At 55.7% G+C, this 19,566-nt stretch overlaps 1 protein-coding gene across 4 annotated transcripts in view; it reads right to left on the minus strand.

Moving 5' to 3' along the window:
• BCAR1 (BCAR1 scaffold protein, Cas family member) overlaps positions 1–18,795 on the minus strand; it is a 45,776-nt gene extending 26,981 nt beyond the window's left edge. The window contains exon 1 of one of the 4 annotated variants that reach the window (XM_015443159.4): positions 18,732–18,795. In XM_015443159.4, coding sequence (XP_015298645.3) covers positions 18,732–18,773 — 42 coding nt within the window. In that variant the 5' untranslated portion in view covers positions 18,774–18,795. Of the gene's footprint in view, positions 1–10,025; positions 11,647–13,549; positions 13,643–18,731 lie in introns of those variants that run through there. The other 3 variants (XM_005592564.4, XM_045382706.2, XM_074027632.1) reach the window with 3 other exon arrangements.
• Between the last annotated feature and the right edge of the window lie 771 nt (positions 18,796–19,566).

Here is a 19,566-nt window from a genome sequence, read left to right on the forward strand (position 1 = left end):
TGGAGTAGCTGTTTGTACAGAAAACAGGTGGACCCAGCACACCAGGACACTAAGTGGAGTGGAGGGGGTTATACTGGACCCAAGTGGAAAGAAAAGTCTGGGATAGGGTTCCTGCTCTTTGGACTTTCTGACGTCTGCCTTCAGGACAGACCCAATGCACAGGAGAAGTTTTCTTGCTCAATGTTCACCAATGTCCACTGCAGTATTTATGACAGCAAAGTATGGAGCAAAATATCAATGCCAACTCCAGGGGACCGGTGAGACAAACCACAGCCCCTCAATAGAATAGTTTGCAGCTATTAGATGGCCTCTTCCAAAAACTTAAATAATGCAAGAAGATGCTTACAACAAACTAAAGTGAAAAGAGCAGGCTAAAACTGGCTTGCACAGTGTAAAGGCCCGCAGCCCTTCCCCTCCTGAAGCCTTGGCCTCCCAGCAGCAGTGAGGGTGGGCTTGGTTGATGGCCGGCTCTGGGAGCGCCAGCAGGAGAGGATTTCCTGAGGCCGGAGGTGAGCACTGCCAGCCGCAGGAACAGGAAGAAACGGTATCTCTGGAGGGCCAATGAGAGCTGACGCCATCCCCCTAGGCTGGACACTCACAGTGGCAAGCTCAAAACCCAGGAGAGGCCAGGCGAGGCAGCTCACGCCTGTAATCTCAGAACTTTGGGAGGCGGATACAGGCAGATCACCTGATGTCAGGAATTCAAGACTAGACTGGCCAACTAAAACTACAAAAATTAGCTGGCCGTGGTGGCAGGCACCTGTAATCCCAGCTACTCAGGAGGCTGAGGCAGGAGAATCGCTTAAACCCAGGAGGCGGAGGTAGCAGTGAGTTGAGATCACGCCACTGCACTCCAGCCTGGGCAATAGGGCAAGACTCCATCTCAAAAAAAAACAAAAAACAAAAAACAGCTGGGCACGGTGGCTCATGCCTGTAATCCCAGCATTTTGGGAGGCCAAGGCAGGCAGATCATCTGAGGCCAAGAGTTCAAGACCAGCCTGACCAACATGGTGAAACCCCGTCTCTACTAAAAATACAAAATTAGCCGGGTGTGGTGGCATATGCCTGTAATCCCAGCTACTCAGGAGGCTGAGGAAGGAGAATCGCTTGAACTCGGGAGGTGGAGGTTGCAGTGAGCCGAGATCGCGCCACTGCACTTCAGCCTGGGTGAGAGAGCAAAACTCCATCTCAAAAAAAAACCCCAAAAAACAAAAAAACCCAGGCGAGGGCACGGAACCCTTGTGGATAGCGCAGAGGTGAGCCTACTGTTACACCCAGAATGGACAGCCTACACCCCAACACCAGTCATTCCTCACTGCTGCCCTGGGACCAGGACAGACGACAGCTACCTGGAGGCAGAGAGAAGGGCAATGCCCCACGCAGCTCTCACGGCCAGCAGAGCTCGCACCCTCTACCTCATAACCCAGGCGGGTGCCTGCCAGAAAGCACCCCGGGTGACCCCAGACCGCAGAGCGTGCGCTCAAGACTCAAGCTGGAGCTGTTGCCTTAAAGGGCTTTCCCATCCTTCCCTGCTCTCGAGGGTGGAGTGATTGCGGGGCAGGGTTTGTCATTACAGTAGCGGCTCTGACTGTGGGAAGGTGGGCGGGCCCTACAGCCTGAAGCCAAATCCCTCCAGTGGTCATCCCCTTTGGCATGTCCGAGGCCAGTCCCCAGAGACCCGGGGTCAGGGGCAGGACCCAAGGTGTGAGGGCGGAGCTGCCAGGTAGGGGACACAGCACAGGGGTGGGGTGGGGCCTCCCTGCGCTCCAAGTCCTGGCCCGCATCCCAGTAAATCCAGCCCTACGCCTCCACTTCAGGCCTGTCAGGAACAGCACTGGAAGAGGCAGCACAACTTTCCAGATTATCTGGAAATTAACAAGCAGCAGAGGCCCCTGCCGGAGGTACCTGCCTCAGAGAGGGGCACAGCTCGCAGCGGCCCGAGGCTGGAGTGGTCCAGCAAGGCAGCCCCGGGGCGCCATTTAGAGGCTCTCCGCCCACCCCAGCGACTCCTTCCTCTTGTGCACCCTCCTCTCTCAGCTCTCTCCTCCTGCCCAGCCTCCTGGGGCTGGCAGGTGGGGCGGATACCAGCACAGGGCCCTCCCAGACAGGTCCTCCTGGACCAGCAGTGCCCCTGTGTGCAGTAAGGAGGGGCCATGTGAGCTCTGCCCTGCTGCTGACCACCAGGTCCCCCTCCTGCATCTGCGCCCTATGGCAGAGGTGGCCCTTCAGCACTGACTGGGGGAGGGGAAAGAGAGGGGCTCAGTCCTGGCTGGAAGGGGGAAAGAGGGGCAAAGGGGCAAGTTCAGTCCTCGTCCTCAGAGAGGAAGCTCCATGGCTGGAGGCTGCCCAGCTCTCCGCTGACTGGCCAGTGGGCAGGGATGAGGGTGTGGTCAGGAGGCCTCCCCAGCTCAACCCAGCCCAGCCATCTGCTCTCCCATGGCAACCAGCCCCAGCGTACTGGGCGGAGGGGGTTGACTTCACACACCATCTGCTGCCCACTCCTGGCTGCTTCCGCAGAACACAGGTGCCCACACCCACAGATACCCACCCGGCCACTCTGGGGTCAGCAGGCCAGGGGTCAGTGGAGTCACAAGAGGGGACCCTGGAGGCTCTGCATGGCAGTGATGGAAAGCGTGAATACAGAGAAGACAGAGCTGTGGCAGCCACAGGGAAAGCAATGCTTTTTTTTCCTTTTTTTATTTTATTTTATTTTATTTTTTTATTTTTTTATTTTTTTTTTTTTTTGAGACGGAGTCTTGCTCTGTCGCCCAGGCTGGAGTGCAGTGGCCGGATCTCAGCTCACTGCAAGCTCCGCCTCCCGGGTTCACGCCTTTCTCCTGCCTCAGCCTCCCAAGTAGCTGGGACTACAGGCGCCCGCCACCACGCCTGGCTAGTTTTTTGTATTTTTTAGTAGAGACGGGGTTTCACCGTGTTAGCCAGGATGGTCTCGATCTCCTGACCTCGTGATCCACCCGTCTCGGCCTCCCAAAGTGCTGGGATTACAGGCTTGAGCCACCGCGCCCGGCCTTTTTTTCCTTTTTTTAAAGAGAAGGTCTCTATCACCCAGGCTGGAGTGTAGTGGCACAGTCATAGCTCACTGCAGCCTCAACCTCCTAGGCTCAAACGATCCTCCCACCTCAGCCTCTTGACTAGCTGGGTCTACAGGTGTGCACCACCATGCCTGGCTAATTATTTTTTATTTTTTTTTATATTTTTGAGACGGAGTCTCGCTCTGTCGCCCGGGCTGGAGTGCAGTGGCTGGATCTCAGCTCACTGCAAGCTCCGCCTCCCGGGTTTACGCCATTCTCCTGCCTCAGCCTCCTGTGTAGCTGGGACTACAGGCGCCTGCCACCTCGCCCGGCTAGTTTTTTGTATTTTTTAGTGGAGACGGGTTTTCACCGTGTTAGCCAGGATGGTCTTGATCTCCTGACCTCGTGATCCGCCCGTCTTGGCCTCCCAAAGTGCTGGGATTACAGGCTTGAGCCACCGCGCCCGGCCGCCTGGCTAATTTTTTAATTTTTTTGTAGAAATGGGGTTTCACTATATTGCCCAGGCTGGTCTCCAACTCCTGGGCTCAAGTGATCCTTCTGCCTTGACTTCCCAAAGTGCTGGGATTATAAGCATGAGCCACAGTGCCTGATGGAAAAGCAATGCTTTCTCTCCTTCCCTGGACAGACAGCATCATGGGGATAGGCTGAGCATCCCACTGGAGCCTACGCCAGCCTACAGATAAAGGCTCCTTTGCCCTGGGAGACCTAGGCTTAGACTAGAGGAAGGGAGCAGATATTAATGACTCCAACTGGCCTTGGGCCTTCAGCCAGTCACTGTACAGCTCAGGTCTCAGTTTGTCCATCTGTTAAATGTACCTACCACCAACAGCCCTGGCTGCCCCAGGGCCACAAGAGTGATGGCACAGGTGGCCTGCAAGCACACAGTGGCACTCTAGTGTCCCACTGCCCGCAGCACACCCACACTCTGTGCCATCATACACTGGCCCCACCCGCTGGGCACCAGGGCACACCCTCCCTTGGCCTACCCCATGTGCTAAGTCCATCCCCCAACCAAGCCCTCCCTGCTCTCCCTATAGGCTGCACAGACACCGCTCCTCAGATGCCCTGAACATCCCTTACCTTCCCTGAAACCTTGTCTGAGAGACGGGGGCAAAAATCTTTCCTTGGAGCTCTGCTGCCCCCAGATCCACCCGCCAACACTGGAGGCAGGCAGGGTCTCCTCTTGGACTGCTCTGGGGAAAGCAGGAAGTGGTTGGTTGCAGTCCCTTTCATTATGCACATTATAAAGCAAAACTCGTGCATCTGCACCTCCTGACTGAGGTCTAACTGTTGGCAGCACTGCTGTGTAAAAGGACAGCTGTGTCCTCAGGGAACTCACACTCCAAGGTGTGTGTTAAGGTGCACAAACATAAATGCTTGCAAGGCAGACAGCAGAGGGATGGGGGAAGCTGTTCTATGCAAGGTGCTTGAGGGCTTCTCTGTGGAGGTGACATTTGAGCAGATGGGTGACTCTTTTGCTAAGACTCATTATGCAGAAAAAAATAACAGCAAAGATTTGTAAAAATAGCAGAGGCAAGCCAGCTCCTTTGGTGTGAAGAGCCAGGGTGGCCTCAGGAGCACACAGAAGAAACCCAGACACTGGGGGCCCGGGACGCAGGGAGTCTCCCTCTACCCTCCTCAGTCTTGGCTCAGTGGTGCATGCCTCCTGGGCTTGGGGATTCCAGTGCTGGGGTCTTCCTGGAGGGGTGCCTTGGCAGATGGCCAGGGAAAAAGAAGAGAGAGCCCAGGAATCTGTGTAGGCTGGGAAGGAGGAGGAGGGACACAGGCAGCTTCTGTTCCATCCTCTCCCGCTTCCTGCTCTCCTTAGAAACCTCCCAACCAGGACCTCTGGAGTTGTCACCGGTCCTGGCAGAAACATAGATGACTCCACAGCCTAAGACACTTAACCTCCCAGATAACCTGCGAAAAGGCAGTTCAAACTCTAAGACACCTGGTGAGGGATGGGACAGGGAGGAGTGTGGTCATACCACTTTCTGAGCAAACAAGTAGCTTTGGTAGATCCAGGATTTGGGGACACAGATCTCCAGGTATGTCTCAAGGCATACAATTGGATATCAGTTTTTATAAAATACTTAAATGGGGTATTTTGCCAACAATAGTGCTGGTGTTCCAGTACTTAATAACACACAGCACAAGCTGGCCTCAGTGGCTCAGTCCCAGCTACTGGGAAGGCTGAGGCAGGAGGATCGTTTGAGTCTAGGAGGCCAGCCTGGGCAACACAGCAAGACTGAGACTCAGATACAGACACAGCACACTAAAGGTAGAGATAGATATCCATCCACAAGGGAATGGATAAATATCTTGTGGCACATCCATTACTGGAACATTGCTCAGCAACAAAAAATAATAAACTGGCCGGGCGCAGTGGCTCACACCTGTCATCTCAGCACTTTGGGAGGCAAAGGCGGGCGATCATGAGGTCAGGAGACCATCCTGGCTAACACAGTGAAACCCCATCTCTACTAAAAGCACAAAAAATTAGCCGGGCATGGTGGTGGGTGCCTGTAGTCCCAACTACTCGGGAGGCTGTGGCAGGGGAGTGGTGTGAACCCGGGAGGCAGAGCTTGCAGTGTGCCGAGATCGTGCCACTGCACTCCAGCCTGGGGGACAGAGCAAGACTCCGTCTCAAAAAAAAAGAATAAACTATTGGGGCTGGGTGCTGTGGCTCATGCCTATAATCCGGGCACTTTGGGAGGCCAAGGCAGGTGGATCACCTGAGATCAGGAGTTTGAGACCAGCCTGGCCAACATGGTGAAACCGTCTCAACTAAAAATACAAAAACGAGCCAGCATGGTGGTGGGCACCTGTAATCCCAGCCACTTGGGAGGCTGAGGCAGGAGAATCGCTTGAACCCAGGAGGTGGAACTTGCAGTGAGCCAAGATCGCGCCACTGCACTCCAGCCTGGGCAACAGAATGACACTCCGTCTATTTAAAAAAAAAAAAAAAAAAAAAAAAAGAATAAAACCAATATGCTCGATGAAAAAAGCCAGACTTGGCCGGGCTTGGTGGTTCATGCCTGTAATCCTAGCACTTTGGGAGGCCAAGGTGGGCGGATTACCTGAGGTCAGGAGTTCGAGACCAGTCTGGCCACATGGTAAAACCCTATCTCTACTAAAAATACAAAAATTAGCTGGGAATAGGGGTGGTCACCTATAATCCCAGCTATTCGGGAGGCTAAGGCAGGTGTATCGCTTGACCGTGGGAGGAAGAGGTTGCAGTGAGCCGAGATCCTGCCACTGCACTCCAGCCTGGGTGACAGAGTGAGATTCTGTCTCAGAAAAAAAGAGAAAAAAGCCAGACCCCAAAGCGCATCTACCGCAGGCTTCCAGTTGCAGAAAGTTTAAGAACAGGCAAACTTAAGCCAGGGTGATAGAATCTTGACTGTAAGGGGGCTTTTGAGAACTTTCTGAGGTGATGGAGACATTTGTTATTTTGATTTGATTGATGGCTACATGAAGGTCTATATTAATCAAAACTCATCCAACTAACTGTAAGTTTAACATCTGCACATTTCACAACATGTAAAATTTACCTCAGTAAGAGTTTCGACTGGTAAAAAAAAAAAACAAAGCAAAGAAAAAATACATGGTATTACAAATACCAAAAACAGATACTGCAAGCCCAAACCCACCATGCTACTCTTTTTGCCCTGACCATCAGGGAGCTTCAAGTTAAATTTGGAGGCCTACTGAGCCCAGGCTTTCTGGGATAATTCTTCCTCCTTCACAATACATTACATAATTCCAGATCTTTTCATGATCCCAGACTATTTGTGTCTTCTGCTATAATCTGCTTCAAATTCTTCTTGGAATTTGGCAGGGCTTAAACAATAAATTAAAATGACTGAAAAACCTTCCCAGCCTCTAATCCCCGTTGGAGAAGAGATTAACTTCAGAGCCGCAACTTGTGACCATCTCAACAAAGCAAGCATACCTTCCACTCCTCTACTGAGGTCCCCAACCTGTCCCCCAGAACTCTTTTCCTTTTTCCTGAAGAGAGGGAGACAACGGCTCAGCACACGAGGACTGAGAGTGAGCCACAGAAACCATGGGGCTTGACCGGGAGGACACACGCGGGGCTGCAGTGAAGCCAAGTCCAAGGCCGGGGTGAAGGTAAGCACACAGAGGGAAGGTGGTATGGGCCCAAGGACACCAGGGCACCAGTGGTAGGAAATGGGGAGGTCTGCAGGTATTACCCAGGCCCCCACTCACCCTCCCGGCTGTAGGAGCCATGATCCTCAGGCAGGGGTGGAACCAGCCTCCCTCCAGGCCCTGGCTGCCCTGTGCTGGCCCAGCTGCTACAGACTACACCTGAGCAGAGGCCTGCACCACTGCGGTGGCTCCCACGGTCTGCAATGCCGCCTCATTCCTGGGGGCACTTGGAGCAGGGCAGCAGCTGCCTAGATGCGATGGGCCAGCTGGTGGCCTCAGTGCAGGTCACTCTCTCTGGACGGGATGAAGACAAGGACCTGCCCATCCAAGGCTCAAGAGGCTAGGGTCCTGCAGGCCACGCCCGGGCAGGGGAGAGGCCAGGGTCATCCCACCACCAAGGCCTTGGCGGAAACCACACTGACCATAAAGAAAGGGCCACGGAACCCTGGGGGCAGAGGCCAATCGGTCTGGGCCCAGCCCAGCCTCCTCCCTATGCTGGCTGCCTGGGAGTCAGAAGGGGTCTGGGCCACTGCACTAGCCAACCACGGCCACATAAAGACAATAATCTCCATAGCAGTAGCTGCTGTTACTTAATTACCCTCCTTCTAACAGCTCTGGGCGCCCCTCACCAAGTTCTCACAAAACCCCAGGAGCTCTGTGCTGTTAACATCCCCATGACATAGAGGAGGAAACTGAGGCTCAGGAGGTTCAGTAACTCACTCAAGGCACAGAGCCAACACTGCTCACTCTAGAGCCCTCGCCCTTGACCCACCAAAACACTCTCCCCACCCCGAAGCAGCCTCTCCAGGAACCCCTTTCAGCCCTAAGCAAGGCTCTGAGGAGAGTGGCTGAGACCCCAGGCTCGCAGAACTCGAGGTGAACGGGAATGACCTGGTGAAGAAGGCAGCTGGCTGGGGATCACTTCCTATAGAGGGAGGGACAGGCTGAGCCAAGGCCCAGTGGCCGGAGAGGGTGCTGCAGGGGCGGTGGCGCCTGAGCTGCGGACTTTGAACATGGACACTGCCTCTTCCCACTCTCTCTGTCCGCTGCCTGGCTGCCCAGGCCAGCCCCTCATGGCTCCTTGGGCGGCTCTCCCTCTCACACCACTGCCTGGCACAGAGCCAGTCCCAGGATTGCTGGCCAAGGTTTCAACCAGATGCAGGCAGGTCCACTCATCTCCATCTACCACTGCTGGGGCTGGCTGGGACTAGACCCACCGTGCTATACAACCCTGGGTGCTACCTGCTCTGAGCCCAAGCTGCCTTGCCTCCCAGGGACACAGAAGGGGTGACGCAAACTCATGTTTGGGAAGCCATAGGTAGAGGGTTGGCTGCCGTCCACAGCTCAACAGGCTGCGGCCCCCACAGGTAGAGGCCATGCAGGATGATGGTCATTTTATGGTTGTGGATCCTGCCACACTCGGCTCCCACCCTGGCCCAACCTCTCACTGGCCATGTGACCCTGGCAAGACACGACACAGGCCCTCTGTGGGCCTGTGAGACCCTGAGCCCAGTGCCCAGCACACAAGGCAGCATCCCTGAAAGGAGCCATCCCTCAATGAAGGAGCACAGGAGGAGCTGGAGTGGCTGCACTCACTTCACAGATGGGAAGCAAGAGGCAGAACAGATGGCAAGGAGGCCACTCTGCAACTGGAAGCTGGCCTCTCACCTGGCGGGGCCGGGTGTGGCCAGCACCTGCCACCCCTAAACATGGACTCCCAAGCCAATGCCAGCCAGAGGTCTGAGGTGGGTGGCACATTTCCTTCCAAATGTGTCCTCTCAGCTGCAGGAAGAGACAGGCCCAGGGCGCTGGGTAGCCATGCCCAAGAAGAAGGCATGGGAATACGCATGGGGTATCCAGGCACCGCCTGAGCACTGCACTGCTCTATGCCTGGAGCAGAGGAAGGGGCACTGAGCAGGCAGCTGGGACGCCCTGGCACTTTCCCCTCTCTGGGTCCGGGACTCCATGTGAGTCAAATGACAAGGTGACACCAGCTGACCCCTGACGTGCCCCCTGCCCCAACACTCATGGGGTTGCTCCCCGCACAATCAGCCCACCAACCTCTCACCCTGCTTAACCTCCCACCCCCTTCTGAAGTATCTTATTTCTGTGGGCCAAAGTGCCTGCGTCAGCCCATCTAGGAAAAGACTGTCCAAATGAATGGGTGTGCTTAAAACCCAGACGTGTCCCTGAGCAGTCGCCACTCTGGGTTCCAAGGGCAGGGCTTGAGCAGGCAGCTTGGTCTGGAAGCCTCCACAGGGCCTCCTCAGCACATGAAAGCAATTTTCCGAACACTTCAAGACTGTTCCAAAAATGAATTCTCCTCTTGGCCCCACCACCTCACACACTGCCCAAGGTCCCAGGAGAGAGAGCCATGCTGATCTGCCAGCCAGGCACGTAACGGACAGATGGCGAAGACCCCTGCCCACCCCTAGCAGAATTCTGCTGGGCTGTGACTACAAGGGAGAGGGTAGGAGGTGACTTGGAGCCCGTGATGGTCTGGCCAGGTTGCAGGTCCCCACAACGGTGCCTATCTGTCCAAGTCCTACCCAGCCTGCCGTCCCTCTGTTGTTACAGATGAGGCACAGCGCCAAAGAAGGCTGCCCAAAGTCCTGTAAGGCAAGGGGTCAGGGCACCATCCCAGACTCTGTCCAGAGCTTGGTTCTGACTGTGGACAACCAGACCAAAGCAAATGGAGACCTCCCCATAGAGGCCCACGCAGGCTCGGATGTGGCCAGACTGACATTCCCTAATCACTACTGCCCTGGGACACTGGCCCTCCAGCAGGCTCAGGTGGTTCACCTTGTCCCTCTGTCTCGTGCCCACAGGAGCGGGGCTGGCCAGTCTCCTGAGGCCCTGGGCCAGAGAAGTCCAGAACTTTCCAGGAGAGCAGAGCAGAAGAGAGGAAGGGCTTGGTAGGCATGCTCTGTTTTCTTTCTTTCTGAAGACGAGGCGATTATGCTCTGAACCAGGACGGATGGCAGGGCTTACTTCAGCACAGTCTGGAAGCCCTCATTTTTTCATCTGTAACTGCATTACCACTTCTGGAGGTGGGCGGGAGCGGGCTCTTTAATTGCGCAGTAACAATGCTTTGCACTTGGCCAGCCTCCCCTCCAGTCATCTGCACACACTCTGGAGTAGTTAATGAAGAGGCCACTTGCCAGGAAGCCCCCACTGCCTGCTTCATGGAAAGGATTGGGTCCTCCCGGTGAGGAGCAGTTCCAGAAACAAGGCCAGAGTGGACAGGGCTCTGGAGGGTAAAGCCCCTAACTAGGCAGGGAAACGATGGTTGGAGGCCACAGCTCACCAGGTGCGGATGGTGTCCCTTCCTGGCAGTTCGCCAAGGTGTCCGCCTCCCACCTCAGTCTGTCCATCTGTAATGTGAGGCCTAGTCACCCAGGGTAGCCAGGATCACTTGCTGTCCTCAGAATATGAGACTGAGATGCTCAGAGATGCCAGTGCCCAAGTGTGGAACCATGGCCCGGGGGTCTGCCAAACCCAGGCTGCCCGGCCAGGAAGAGGGGGTGTCGGATAGAAAACACCCACGGCCAACGGCCAACGGCCAACGGGGAGGAAGCGGCCAGTCAGGGCCCCGGGGGTTCCGCGGCGGGAGGAAAACTTCCCAGGAAAGTGAGCGCATCAGTTGTGGAGGGCAGGCACGGCTCCCATCCAGACAAGCCGTCCTGGGGGAGGGGTGGCTCCGGTGACTGGCAGAGATCGCGCCCCAACCTGGCCACCCCAGGGGAGTCCCGGAAGCGCCGCAGGGCAGCAATCCGAGGGAGGTCTTGGAGGAGCAGCACAGGCCTCCCACCCTTCATCCAGCCCAGCAGTCCCGGAGGGGAGTCCCGGGAGTGGCAGAGACCCCTCCCCGCTAGGCCTAACTGTCCTGTTGCGGGGTCCCGGCGGGCGGCAGACTCCCGCCTGGCCCAGCTGTCCCAGGGGTTTCCCGGACCAACAAAGAGCCTTCCCGACCCAGCCATCTTGGGGGGCTCCCCGAGGGGACAACACGGACCCCTGCCCGACCTGGCTCTCCTCAAAGAGGATGCAAAGGCTGGGGCATACAGGCCGGCTTGTGGGAGCCTCCCCGAGACTGTGCGCTCTCCCCCGGGGCCGAGCAGACCCCGGTCAGGCGACCCCCAGTCCGGGAGCCCCCGCGGCATCAGGCCCAGGGGCGCGAGGTCGCGAGGCATCAGGCGCGGGCGGCGCGAGGTCGCAGGCGGGCGGGGGGCAGCCGGCCCGGGGTCCGGAGCGGCGCGGTACTCACCGGCACGGACATCTTGGCCGTCGCCCCCGGGGCCTGGCGGGCAGCGGCACCCGCGGGCTGGGGGCTCGGGTCCGCCCGCGCCGCTCAGAGCCCCCGCGAGGGGTCCGGGCGCTCTCCGGCTTCTTGGGCTCCCTAGCGTTCCCGGACGCCGGACAGTCCGGCGGCTCCAGCCGCGCCGCGCATGCGCCGCCCGCGCCGCCCCTCCCCCCGTCTCCGCAGCCGGGGCCACGTTAAAGGCAAGGACCCCAGACCTTGGCCTTTTTCTGTCGGCCCAACTCGGCGGAGAGGCGCGGTCTCCTCCGCTGCTCGCCCATCCCTTGCAGGCCACCTCCGGTCGCACCAGCTCCAGGTCGCCTAACCAGTCCCCTCCCCCAACACTGCACGTCCCCGGGGGCTGGGCGCCTGCCCTGTGGCCCTGGCCGGCCTCCTAGGCCCTGGGTCCGGGCGCAGACGGGGGAGGGGTCGGCCGGCGGAAGGCGATCGCGGGGCAGCAGAGCAGGCCTCCGGGAGCCCCTCTGCCCTCCCCCAGCTGAGAGCGAGCCCCGAGACCCCCAGGGAAGAGGAGCTCCCACTCCCCGGAAACAGTCTGGCTCATCCTGAAGTCATCTGGCCTGGCTTCTAGGGAGGATCCTGTGTCCCTGTAACCCCCACTCCTGGGCCCACCCTCAGCCCATCGTCCTCCCAGAGGCTGGAAGACAAGCCTTCGTGGGCCTGAGACTTCCTTTCCCCAGGCCAGACACCCCCAATTTCAGCTGTTCCGCATCTACCATGGTGCCCACACATGGCATCCACAGCCACTGGGCACATGCATGTTCGTCCCCATCCCTCTACCCCTGCCAGGCAGGCCTTGCTCTTGCCCATGGGCCTTGCTGTTGCCTACGTTTCATAGGCCTAGGCACTGAGATCCCTCACCCACCCAAAGGAAGGAGCAGGGGTCTGACCCCTCTGTTCTGCTGCCTGGGGACGGTGGGTGAGCATCTAGAGCAAGTGGGGCTGGGGTCCAGGGCAGTGCCCAGAGGTCAGCGCTACCCACCACAGGGAGGAAAGACAGAGCCAGCTCCATGAGGCTGGGGGCAGACAGAGAGCTCCAGCTGCCTAGGGAATCTCTGTGTGGGTGCCCATGTGGGGGGCGGGCCCTTCTGTCTGCCAGGGATGCTGTGCCAGGAGGCCATGGTGGCTGGATGGAGGAAGCAGAGCCAGGCAGGAGGCTGACTTCCCCCAGCTCCCAAAAGCCCCCAGTAGCAGGTCACCGACTGGGTTTTCGGCCTTTTTCCCCAAGGGGCAAGCAGCCTTGATCTTTTCTCCAGGAGTGTCCAGGGGAGGATCCCAAGAGGCCAGCAGCAATGAGGGGGTATGAGTTATGCGAGAAAGAGGGAAATCCAGGCCTCCCACAAGAGACCCAAGTCCCTGTTCTGGCAATGATGGGGTGTACCTCCCTGCTCCGGTTTAGTATGGTTGCCCCTTCACCTCTTGAGTGGGGTTCCCAACTGTGCACATCAGCATCCACAGCCCAGTGCTCAGCAAGGCATTGTTGGAGGGGCCAAGCAGGGCCACAGCAAGAGGAGGGGGGCCTGGACCCACAGCTGCCACCTCCTCAAAGGGCGCTCTGTGCATGTCTGGCACGTGGCCCTGCCCGTGCCCACCCGCCCGCATCCAGCTGGCACAGGGGCTCCTGAGCTGGGAGCAGCAGCTCAGCCTGGCGCCCGGGCTCCTGGCCACGTGCCCTGCTGTCTCTGATGCCCCCACCCACCACCACCCTGGCCCTCTTCCTCACTCCTTGCCTAGACCTCGCCTCCCTCCCTCGCTCCTACCTGGGGCCCACTGTTTCTGTCTCCTTTCCCATCTCCCCCATCTCTAGGTGCCCCAGCCAGAATGGGAGAAAGATCCCTTCCACCTGCCTGGGTACAGGGAAAGGAGAGCCCAAGGGAGGGGCACAGATGGACCTGGACCCTCCAACGCATCTTGTCCTGCCTCCGACCGCCCAAGCGGCTGCTTATGTAGGGCATCACTAACCCAGCCCTTAGCAGAGTGAGAGGGGACCCTGGCTAGAGCACTCACTTACTCTGAGGCAGGGATCCTTGGGTGTGGGCCTGGGGGCAGCCAGAGGAGCCTCACCAGGGCAGTGCATGCCCTCTTCTGACACTACCAGGTGTCTGTGAAGGCGGCAGCTGCTCTTCCCTCACCCACTCCTGGCAGGCAAATGATCCCAGGATGACTCACTCCGTCCTACAGGGAACAGCCTCTGGGGCTTCAAGGCTGGCAGTTCCAACCAGAAGCAACAGCTGGGCTGTCAGAGCAGGCGCCTGCGCCCTGAGAGGGTCCTTGAATGCTGAGCGAGGCCCTCACACCGGGACTATTGTTGTCCCTGGCTTCTGGAGGGAAAGGAATTTGGACCTGGCCATGGAGTAAATCTGTGCAGAGACAAGCTTCACGCCCAGCTCTTCCAGCACCCAAGCTGGCCTCTGTCCCCAGGGCCTGGCCATGTCTAGAGGGGCTGAGGGCTGGGAAGTGGCTCTTTTTCTCCCTGTACCCGCCTTCAGGTGACCAGGGACTTCTCTGGCAAAGGAGCTCCTGCCCTGGGAGAGTGCAATGATTACCAGGCACTAATAATAATCTCCCGTCAGTTGGGGAGCGGTGGCTCACGCCTGTAATCTCAGCACTTTGAGAGGCCAAGGTGGGCAGATCACCTGAGGTCAGGCATTCAAGACCAACATGGTGGTGAAACCCCATCTCTACTAAAAATACAAAAATTAGCTGGGCATGGTGGTGTGCACCTATAATCCCAGCTACTTGGGAGGCTGAGGCTGGAGAATCACTTGAACCCGGGAGGCAGGGGTTGCAGTGAGCCAAGATCGCACCACTGCACTCCAGCATGGGCAACAGAGGGAGACTCCATCTCAAAAAAAAAAAAAAAAAAAATTCTCACATCAGCATGGGACGTGTAGCATCAGTAATGAACCAATACTGATACATCTTTGTTAACTGAAGTCCACAGTTGATTCAGATTTCTCCTTTTTTTTTTTTTGACAGACTTTTGCTCTTCTTGCCCAGCCTGGACCCCAGTGGCACAATCTTGGCTCACTGCAACCTCTGCCTCCTGGGTTCAAGCGATTCTTCTGCCTCAGCCTCTCAAGTAGCTGGGATTACAGGGGTATGCCACCATGCCCTGCTAATTTTTTTTTTTTTTTTTTTTTTGTGGTGATGGAGTTTCCCTCTGTTGCCCAGGCTGGAGTGCAGTGGCTCCATCTCAGCTCACTGCAACCTCTGCCTCCTGGGTTCAAGCGATTCTCCTGCCTCAGCCTCCTGAGTAGCTGGGATTACAGGCGCGTGCCACCGTGCCCGGCTAATTTTTTTTTATTTTTTATTTTTAGTAGAGACGGGGTTTCATCATGTTGGTCAGGCTGGTCTCAAACTCCTGACCTCATGATCTGCCCGCCTCAACCTCCCAAAGTGCTAGGATTACAGGTGTGAGCCACTGCGCCGGCCAATTTTTTTCTTGTATTTTTAGTAAAGATACGGTTTTGGTCAGGCTGGTCTTGAACTACTGACCTCAAGTGATCCACCTGCCTCAGCCTCCCAAAGTGCTGGGATTACAGGCGTGAGCCACTGTGCCCAGCCAAAGATTTCTCCAGTTTTTACCTAATGTCCTTTTTCTGTTCTGGGATCCCATCCAAGTTCCCAGCATCTCCTTGGGTTCCTCTGGGCTGTGACAGTTTCTCAGACTTTGTTTTTGATGACCTTGACAGTTTTGAGGTGTGTTGGAAACATTTACAGAATGAAATAAAACATTTATAGATGTCCCTCAGTTAGGATTTGTCTGACGTTTTTCTCACGATTAGACTGGGTTGTGGGTTTCAGGGAGGGAGACCCCAGAGGTCAAGTGCCGTTTTCATCCCATCATCTCAGGGTGCATACAGACAACATGACGTATGATCACTGTTGAGGCTCACCCTGACCACCTGGCTGAGGGAGTGTTCGTCAGGGGTCTCCACTGTAAGGCGACTCTTTTTCCCCCTGCTTTCTGTAGGGTACTCCTTGGAAGGAAGTCCCGGTCTGCCATCCACAGCCAAGGAGGAGGGAGTTCCTATGTTCCACCTCCTGAGGGTTCTGGATGAGAGGCTGCCTGTTCTCCCTCACTTATTTATGTATTCAATCATTTATTTATATCAGTATGGATTTATGGATATTTATTTTATTTTTTTGATATGGAGCCTCACTCTGTCACCCAGGCTGGAGTGCAATGGCACCAGCTTGGCTCACTACAATCTCTGACACCTGGGTTCAAGCGATTCTCCTGCCTTAGCCTCCTGAGTAGCTGGATTACAGGCACCTGCTATCATGCCCGGCTAATTTTTGTATTTTTAGTAGAGACAGGGTTTCACCATGTTGGCCAGGTTGGTCTTGAACTCCTGACCTCATGATCCACCTGCCTCAGCCTCCGAAAGTGCTGGGATTACAGGCATGAATCACCCCGCCCGGCCTATTTTTATTTTTTTGAGACAGGGCCTCACTCTATCTCCCAAGCTGGAGTGCAGTGGTGCCATCACGGCTCACTGCAGCCTCGACCTCCTGGGCTCAAATGATCCTCCCACCGCAGCCTCCCAAGTAGCTGGGACTACAGGCATGTACCACTACCTTCTGTTGATTTTTGTATTATTATTATTTTTTTTTTGGTAGAGATGGAGTTTCACCATGTTGCCCAGGCTGGTCTCAAACTCCTGAGCTCAAGTGATCCTTCCTCCTCAGGCTTCCCAAAGTGCTGGGATTACAGGCATGTGCCACTGCACCAGGCCTCTTGTGCAATTTTTTGTTTTTACAGTAAACATACTTTTAAAATTGTGATAAAATATACATAACACAGCATTTACCATTTTCACCATTTTTAAGTGTACAATTCCGTGGCATTAAGTACATTCACAATGTTGTGCAACCATCACTGTCCATTTCCAGACGTTTTCATCTCCGAAACAGAAATGCTGTAGTCATTAAATAACTCCCCGCTCCCCAGCCCCTCAGTCCCTGGTAATCCCCATTCTACTTCTGTCTCCATAAATTTGCTTATTCTCTGTACCTTGGATAAGTGCAATCATATATTGTTTGTCTTTTTGTGTCTGGCTAATTTTACTTAACATCATGTTTTCTTATCTTTTCTTTTCTTTTCTTTTCTTTTTTTTTTTAAGACGGAGTCTTACTGTGTCTCCCAGGCTGGAGTGCAGTGGCGCAATCTTGGCTCACTGCAAGCTCCGTCTCCCGGGTTCAGGCCGTTCTCCTGCTTCAGCCTCCCGAGTAGCAGGGACTACAGGCGCCCACCACCTCGCCCAGTTAATTTTTTTTTTTTTTTTTTTAAGACAGAGTCTTGCTCTGTCGCCCAGGCTGGGGTGCAGTGGCCGAATCTCAGCTCACTGCAAGCTCCGCCTCCCGGGTTTAGACCATTCTCCTGCCTCAGCCTCCCGAGTAGCTGGGACTATAGGCGCCCGCCACCTTGCCCGGCTAGTTTTTTGTACTTTTTAGTAGAGACGGGATTTCACCGTGTTAGCCAGGATGGTCTCGATCTCCTCACCTCGTGGATCCGCCCGTCTCGGCCTCCCAAAGTGCTGGGATTACAGGCTTGAGCCACCGCGCCCGGCCTGTATTTTTTAATAGAGACGGGGTTTTACCATGTTGGCCAGGATGGTCTGGATCTCCTGACCTCATGATCCACCCTCCTCAGCCTCCCAAAATGCTGGGATTACAAGCATGAGCCACCGTGCCCGGCCTAACATCATGTTTTCAAGTGTAATTTTTTTAAAGAACAATTTTTGTTTTCTTGTTTTTTTTCTTTCTTTCTTTTTTTTTTTTTTTTTTTGAGACAGAGTCTTACTCTCTCATCCAGGCTGGAGTGCAGTGGCGCAATCTCAGCTCACTGTAAGCTCCGCCTCCTGGGTTCATGCCATTCTCCTGCCTCAGCCTCCTCAGTAGCTGGGACTACAGGCATCTGCCACCACGCCCGACTAATTTTTTGTAGTTTTAGTAGAGATGGGGTTTCACCGTATTAGCCAGGATGATCTCAATCTCCTGACCTCGTGATCCGCCCGCCTCAGCCTCCCAAAGTGCTGGGATTACAGGCATAAGCCACTGCGCCCGGCCGCCAATTTTTGGGTTTTTTTGTTCTTTTTTGAGACATGGTCTCACTCTGTCGCCCAGCTTGGAATGCAGTGGTGTCATAGCACACTGTAACCTCCACTCCAATGAGCTCAAGCAATCCTCCCACCTCAGCCTCCCAAGTAGCTGGGACCCCAGGCACACACCCCTGGCTAATTTTGTTTTTTATGTTTTGTAGAGGCAGGGTCTCACTATGTTGCCCAGGCTGGTCTCAAACTCCTGGGCTCAAGCAATCCTCCTGCCATGGCTTCCAAAGTGCTGGGACTATAGGCCACCAAGCTGGCAAAGAATGATTTTTATTTTTTTAAGGGAAAAAGGCAATTGCCAAGTTTTAGGAACTGCAAGTGTCCCAGAAAGGTTCCCAAGGACCCTCTGGGGCCTGGTGCAAGGGTTTTCCCAGGGGCTGACATGGGGGAGGCTGGGGTCAGAGGTGCAGCTAGGCATCAAACGCAAATGTGGAGCCACACACACCAGTCTGTGCAGCCCCCTCTCTCTCCCCTACAGGCAACAGACAGGGGGAAAGGGATTCACAGGAAGGCCCATCTTTGGAGAGCTGAGCTGGGGCAGACCCTCAAGCTCCTGGCACGCTGGCTGCTGGCCTCCTGTCTTCTAGGATGTTCACAAACACCCAGAGACCAGAGCCCCTTCCAGGAACAGGCTCACATCCTCGGTCACTGTGACAAGTGAAATTTCACTCTTCGCTGGCAGCAATCCCCTGGGCATTGTGTTTCTGAACCCAGAGATGAAACTGCCCGCTGAATTGTATGCATTCTCTAAATTATTAAAGAGCCGAAAGAGCGGCTGCCACATTGGGGTCACCAGTGCGAGTCCCCAGAGCAGCAGTTTCATGTTCTCAGCAAGGCTTGAATGCCAGGCATCCCCGGCAGCTGCCCTGTGATGTTGCCCGAGGCCAAGGGTCCGCCCAGGGTTGGAGTGGGGGGTAGGGGACACTAGGAAAATCTTGCTGTTCCCTGGGAGTGAGAACAATCCTTGTGAAAACAGGAAGGAACTCACTGTGGGGAGTGAGGTCTGCACTTTGACAGGAACCCAGGCTCCTGTCACCATTGACCTCCAGTGGCAGGGCAGGGTGGGGTGAGGCTGACCTGGTTCTGGTCCTGCTGTGTGAGCTTCAGCATGATCTTCATACTCTCTAAGCATGCTTCCTCTCCATCTGTAAAACAGGGATCCACAAAGCAGTGAAGCTGGGCGCGGTGGCTCACGCCCGTAATCCCAACACTTTGGGAGGCTGAGGTGGGCAGATCACCTGAGGTCAGGAGTTCAAGACCAGCTTCAACATGGCGAAACCCCGTCTCTATTAAAAATACAAAAACTGGCCAGGTGTGGTGGTGTGCATCTGTAATCCCAGCTACTTGGGAGACTGAGGCACGAGGATAGCTTGAACCCAAGAGGCGGAGGTTGCAGTGAGCCGAGATCACACCATGCACTCCAGCCTGGGTGACAGAGCGAGACTCGGTAAGAAAGAAGGAAAGAAAGTAAGAGAGAAAAAGAGAGAGAGAGAGAGAGAGGGAGAGAGGGAGGGAGGGAGAGAGGGAGGTAGAGATGGAGGCAGAGAAGGAGGGAGGAAGGAGAAAGCAGCAAAGTACATCACATTGCAGGGAGTGGCTGCTCTATTTTGCTCTGTGAATGGCACCCCCGGAGTCGTGCACCACCGTGGCCCTGATTGGGACACACGGCATCCACTTCCCGAAGCCCTGGAAGGACTCAGGTATAAGGTGTACGGGGCTGTTCTCGGCACCTGGTATGCAGGAAGCTCTCAGTTAAAACACTGACGCTGTGGGGGTCACGGTCTGACTCAGTCTCTCCAGCGTCACACCACCAGACTGCACTTCTGCCTCTGGAGCTCCACTACGGCAGCAGACAGCCCCACCCCTCCGGAAGGATGCCCTGTTCTCTACGGGGCTGAACAGACGACAGACT

This window comes from Macaca fascicularis, chromosome 20 (genome assembly GCF_037993035.2).
Source record: "Macaca fascicularis isolate 582-1 chromosome 20, T2T-MFA8v1.1".
Lineage (NCBI taxonomy): Eukaryota > Metazoa > Chordata > Mammalia > Primates > Cercopithecidae > Macaca > Macaca fascicularis.